Here is a 6,426-nt window from a genome sequence, read left to right on the forward strand (position 1 = left end):
AGAAATGCCGAAAACGCAATGATCTTTATAAATAATTGTATTATATACATACATATATATATATATATATATATATATATATATATATATATATATATTATATATATATATCAAAATCAAATCAATCAAAATAATTGCATATACATTACTTTTATTATTATTAATCATAGAATAAATTTTTGTTGTTGATGTTATTTGTTATCTACTTATACTGCCATAACTACAATATAATAGTACAACACCAGCAATTGAAGACATTATATTCAGACAAATACAGGATATTAATAATAATAATAATAATAATAATAACACAACAATGTTAATTATAATAAAAATAGTAGCAATCACTCATTGACAAAATTTTATGTTTGTGGTAGAGTTAGAAACAGTTTCTAGTCAGCATTTATACGAATTCATATGAAAATTTCATTCAACATGTCCTTCACCTCAATTTTATTTTCTGTTTCGGGTGTTCTCAATCCTAAAACCCCATTTGGTGCCATTATATTGTTGTTATAGGCAATAAAATGCAATTCAATCAGCCAATCATTCCTGTTCGTCACACTCCATAGAACAGGGTTGATGCACTAAAAATTTGTGTCACTCCACTTATTCGTTCCTTACTTCACTGCATTGCCTATTGTACATGCACAATGAAAAATGTTTTCATCGGAGACATGCGTGACGTAATAGATGACGTGTGTCACGCGGTTGCTATTTATAGATATCCGGTAAATGAAATAAATTACTTCAATAAATTGGAATCACATGCAAGGGTGAATGAATGGGCTAAAATTTGGTTTAAATGGTTGGATGAATAAAAAGAAACTGTTACTGTTGCATAGAATACAAATACAAATTCGAATGTCTTCGCCTGTCACCTACCACGCCTTGCGTCTGCTCTGCACGTAAGCTCATTGGCATGCTACACTTATCAGAAATTAAAAAAACTTTTCTGAATGTATCTATGCTTAGCTGGGCTCAATGATATAACATTAACATGCATTCGGAGATGAAATGCTGTAGCAAACTATGCAGATATATTCAACGTAACATCAAAAGTTTTTCATCTTCCTGCCTGAATATACATACATATATTGTCCATTTACAAACACATACTTTATATATATATATATATATATATATATTCTTATATATTGTCCAACCATACACGTTCTCATACATTGTCCATCTTCCCCTGTCTATATAACATGCAAGCGTTTCATCATTCTTCCCTAACGCACATATACAAGTATGTATTAATTCATTCATGTGACGCTTTCAAACGTTAACTATCAAATTTTTTTACGAATAAGTAAATGATTAAATAAAAATATTTAAATGAGATAAAAAATAATAAGTAATAAAATTATATATACGACTGAACGATTGTAAAGTTGTATAATAAGAAATGTAACAAAACAGACAGGGGTGCTGACAGTTTTCTGTTACGTTATGATAAATTAAACAAGATATAGTAAAATGAAATATAGTATATTAAAATGAAACAAGACAAATTAAAATTAAATATAATTATATAAAATATAAACATAGTTAAATAAAAATTAGAATTAATTAGAAACGTTTTAAAACTCGAGATGTCAATCTGCAGAAGTGTTAATAACATTGTCGTGCTGTTCGCTGTCGACTCGAGCAGCCAAGCTGAGTGGGCGTTCGACTGTTAGTGTTGCTACATTTCATTTCATTCTTACGTGCAATTTTATTACAAATTTGATCGGGAGATGTTTGTTTGATAGTGTGTTGAGATCTTTCATTGATTTAACACATGTGTGCGTACATCTATCAACTAATTACTGCTCTATTGTTTTACTAATAAAAATAAATATTTGTAGAAATAGCAAATAAAATAGTAATTTATGATTGATAATAAAAATGTTTTACTCATGAAACGCTTAAAGATATTTGTATTTTATAAAAAGCCTTGGTTCACATCAAATTATCTTTTTTTTTAAATATTTTAATCGTTCATTAGTTGTTTTAATGTGAATTCTTCACATTTTGTTAACTGGTATAAAAATATTTTCTATTCATGCGAACAATCTGTTGTTTTTTTTTATAAGCCGTGGTTTCCAGGTGTGCTGTAGTTTTGAATAGAGCAGAAAGAGAATGAATGTAGGAAAGGACTGACACAAACACCAATGAAACATTGACAACCAGTTGTTTGTTGATGAGTTTATGAACCATTTCTTGCTCTTCAATAAACTTACAATCACCTTTCTTATGGTGATGACGATGATGAAGCTGTGGCTGGTGATGAAGATTATAGCAATGATGATGATGAGAATAATGATATCGATGAAAAACATTCAAAATTATGGGGATGTTGATGACGATGATGATGGTGACAATTAAGGATATAAATGATGGTTAAACAGATGGTAACGACGATGATGTTGAGTTGATGTTGATAAGATGATGATGACTATTATGATGATGTTTTTAGTAAATATAAACATTGAAATGCAAAAAAAATTATTGAACTAAAACAAACAAAAGTTAAATTGGCATGAATCAAAAATTAAACAATATAACAAAATTATCAATATTGCGTTGAAACTAAACACATCATATAGTTAGTTGTGTACAGAGATCCATTATTTAAACGCTTCACTCTTCTGGAATATTTTCAAAGAGATGGATTTTAAACTTTCGCGATTTTGACATGTAGAAAAGAATGACGACTCTCAAAGCAAAATGTCTGTTGGCAGCTTGCTGCTTTTAATGTTTGTTTTCATGAAGCAAGGGTGCATCACATTTCATCAAATGTTTCAGTTGTTTTTAATATTTTTTTGACTTTATGTTTTATTATCTGTGGTGTTGTTAACACAGAAAACTAGCTTCAATTTAGTTTGTTCATGATGACCCTCTATAATTATCATGATGACATTTTGTCCTGAACTGTCATCGAGCATCGCAAATGTATATCGAACGTTCGAGCATCGCAAATGTGTATATACAAATTTGTATTGTATTGTAGATATCAGAGGCGCTATATGTTAATGTGTCCGCGGCGCGTGTGTTTGTATGCAAATGTTTGTGGATGTGTGTGTATGTGTGTGTGCATTTGCTGGTGTGTGGGCGTATAAACAGACGCGCGTTGTTCATGCAATGCGCGTTTGTTTATGATTGCGTGTGGCGTGTTTCCCTTGTCGATCTGAAGTTGTTATGTGAAAAACACGATTGTCAAAATAACTTCACTGTGAGTAGATGATATATATCCTTATATTTCAAAAAAATTTTATATTATATTTTTGTTAATAATTATTTCAAAAAATAATAAAAAAGTTAATTAATTAACTCTATCTTAAAATGTAATCAAAATTGTTATGAATTGATACCTCCAAAGTATTGTTAAAAATCAAATGTCTTTTAATCATGATTTCATTTTCCGTATCGTGCTGCATGCATCCGATCAGCGTTGATTAATTATAACAAAACTCTCCGAATGATTTCTTATAATTGCATTAGATTATACTTTTGAACAAGCATGCAATAGCACATGATCACAACGCGCCAGCAAATGTAGATGCATATTTCTTCGCGTCGAAATCAATTTCGCGGACAATCTGCAGTTGACACGCTGTAGCTTCTTTCATTCAGTTGCTTCCTTGCTTCTCTATCTTAGTTTTTGTGGTTATCTAAATCATGCATGTAAAAATCTTTCATACTTATGTGTTTCTTTGATTGGATTAGAAATTTTTCCTGATGCATGCATGAAGTTATTTGGCTGGTTGTGATGTTGGTTGCAAATTGTGCCCTGATTGTTAAGATAATCATCGCGCTGAATTGTTTGAATGTTTTGTTGATTGTCGAAAACCATGCCGTTGGATATTGATCTCATGAAGGAAACATGTTACCTAATGCCTAAGAAAGTGCAAACATTATATGTTTAATTCTTCTTCTTCTTCTTCTGCAGTTTTACGGCGTTTTAGCTCTGATAGGCTATCTTTACGCCCTTGGTCTTTGTTGATTCTATTTTCTTTTGTGGATCTTCATTGACCCGTGAGGCAATTAAATGTTGTTGAACATGTTTATTTCTTTAATGAATGATAACAGGTTTTGTAATTTTCCATCTTTGAAAATTGATCGGATATCATTTGGCATTTGATGTTTTTTCCTGATTTCATTGTAATTTTGACATTCTATCAATATATGTTGGATTGTTAATTTTGTATCACAGTTCTCGCAAATTGGAGGGTTTGTTTTGTTGAGAATCCATGAATGAGTTATTTTAGAATGACCGAGTTTTAATCTATTTATGATGTTTAAATTGTTTCTACTAAGTTCGTTGATTTTGGTGTTTTGTGAACTATTTAGTTCTGGCATAACTATTTTGAGGAAGTTAGTTATTTTATCCCATTCTTTTTGCCATTTGGAACATATGAGGTCGTTTGTCATCACTCTTATGTCGTAATATGGAATTGGAGTGTTTGATGGGGGATCCAAGTGCGCTTGTGCTGCCAATTGATCTACCCTTTCATTTCCTTCAATACCAATGTGGCTAGGAATCCAGATTAATGAAATATGATTATTATTGCTTATTATATCATGTATTTTGTTTTGGATCTGAAGAATTAATTGATGGCGGGGATAGTACTGTTTCAATGCTAGGAGAGTTGACAACGAATCTGTGAATATCTGATAGTTTTTTTCTGTTGAATTGTATATGGAGGATAATGCCATGTCTATCGCTGTTATTTCCGCTGTGTATATTGAGGTGTAGTTTGGAAGATGCTGAGTACGACTGTTGGTAAATTGATATTGCTGCTGGAAGATGATTGCTGCTGTTGTTGAATTTTCTTTCTTCGAGCCATCTGTATATATTTTAATATTATTTTCATTATTGCTTAGTTTTTCTTTATACATAGTTTTTGCCAGCTCTTGGTCTTTGTTTGCACTTGTTATGGATGTGTCAATTTCGGGGTAAGACATTAGCCATGGAGGGGTTTTGTGGGTTATCTCCTCTAAAATCTTTGTTTTATCTATTTCTTTGATATATTCTTTTAATCTTATTGCAATTGTGGGAATGGATTTAATTTTTGTTGGTCGATTTTTATTCATTATGTATTTATAAGCAGGATTATCTATTTGAGTTCTTATTTTGAGGTAGTAATTTATTGATAGTTTTTGGTGTCTAAGACATAGTGGCATCTCTCCTGCTAATATATGAAGGCTACTTGATGGAGATGTTTTGAATGCACCCAAACATCTTCTTAAAGCTTCGTTGTCTATTGGCTCAAGGATTTTCATATAGGATTTCCTGGTGCCACCATATACTGGGCCGCCATAATCTAATATTGGTCTTACTGTTGATCTGTAGATTGTTGTCAAATGCTTTTGATGTGCGCCCCATGTGTATTGAGATAATGCTTTAATTAAATTGAGAGCCTTCAGGCATTTCTTCTTTATTTGTTGTATATGGGGTATGAAATTTAACTTTGAATCAAATATTATTCCTAAGTATTTATATTGAGGAGTGAATTCTATGAGATTGTTTTGAAAAATCAGTTTAGGATACGTTTTATTGCGTTTTCTTGAAAATAATATTGCTTTTGATTTAGATTTTGAGAATTGTATTCCATTTTCATTCGACCATTTCTCTATATCCTTCAAGGTTTTATTTATTTCTGTTTATTGGTGTCTTTGTCTTGGAAAGAAATGGTTATGTCGTCCATATAGAGAGCTATCATTGTGTTTCTAGGGATTATTTTTGTTATATTATTGATGCTTAGACAGAACAAGTTTGGAGACAAAATACTTCCTTGCGGAATGCCTAATTCTGGAGACATTATTTCTGATAGGGAGTTATTGACCTTTACAACGAAAGTACGGTTGTTAAAAAAGCTTGAATGAATTCTGGCAGACGTCCTCTTACTCCTGCTTCATATAGATTCTTTAGAATTTCATAATTTCAAGCAGTGTCATATGCTTTTTCTGTCAAGAAATATTGTTACTACTTGCTTTCCCTGATTCAAAGCTTGTCTTATGGAAGTTTCTAGTGACACCAAGTGGTCCAATGTTGATCTTCCTTTGATGCCTCCACATTGTACGTCAGATATGATTTTATTTTTTTTAAGGTACCAAGTTAATCTATTGTTGATTATCTTCTCCATTATTTTGCATGTGCAACAGGTCAGAGATATTGGTCTGTAGCTGTTTGGTTGTGATTTTGATTTGTTTGGCTTACTTATAGGGATTACTATTGCCTGGAGCCATAATTTTGGTAGTCTTCCATTCGACCATATATAGTTGTAAATTTTGAGTAGTATTGTTTGTGACTTTTGAGAAAGGTTTTTAAGCATTTTATATGATATTTGATCTGGACCAGGCGATGAATCTCTGCTATTGTCAATTTCATGTAACATTTCTCTGATGGTTATTGGGGTATTATAAAATTCTTGATGT

The 6,426-nt window shown here is 31.4% G+C and overlaps 2 protein-coding genes across 2 annotated transcripts; both read right to left on the reverse strand.

The window, feature by feature from the left end:
* Positions 1-4,032: 4,032 nt before the first annotated feature.
* Positions 4,033-4,704, reverse strand: HELRODRAFT_162403 (hypothetical protein; the record flags this gene model as incomplete). Its single annotated transcript, XM_009024617.1, has 1 exon — positions 4,033-4,704. The coding sequence occupies one exon, from the start codon at positions 4,702-4,704 to the stop codon at positions 4,033-4,035; it is 672 nt and encodes a 223-aa protein (XP_009022865.1).
* A 1,253-nt stretch (positions 4,705-5,957) lies between these two features.
* HELRODRAFT_126689 (hypothetical protein) lies at positions 5,958-6,140 on the reverse strand (the record flags this gene model as incomplete). The annotated part of the gene is made up of 1 exon (XM_009024618.1): positions 5,958-6,140. A coding segment is annotated over one exon (183 nt), but the record flags the coding sequence as incomplete, so codon positions are not given.
* Between the last annotated feature and the right edge of the window lie 286 nt (positions 6,141-6,426).

The sequence above is a fragment of the Helobdella robusta genome (assembly GCF_000326865.2).
Source record: "Helobdella robusta unplaced genomic scaffold HELROscaffold_4, whole genome shotgun sequence".
NCBI classification, from domain to species: Eukaryota; Metazoa; Annelida; class Clitellata; order Rhynchobdellida; family Glossiphoniidae; genus Helobdella; species Helobdella robusta.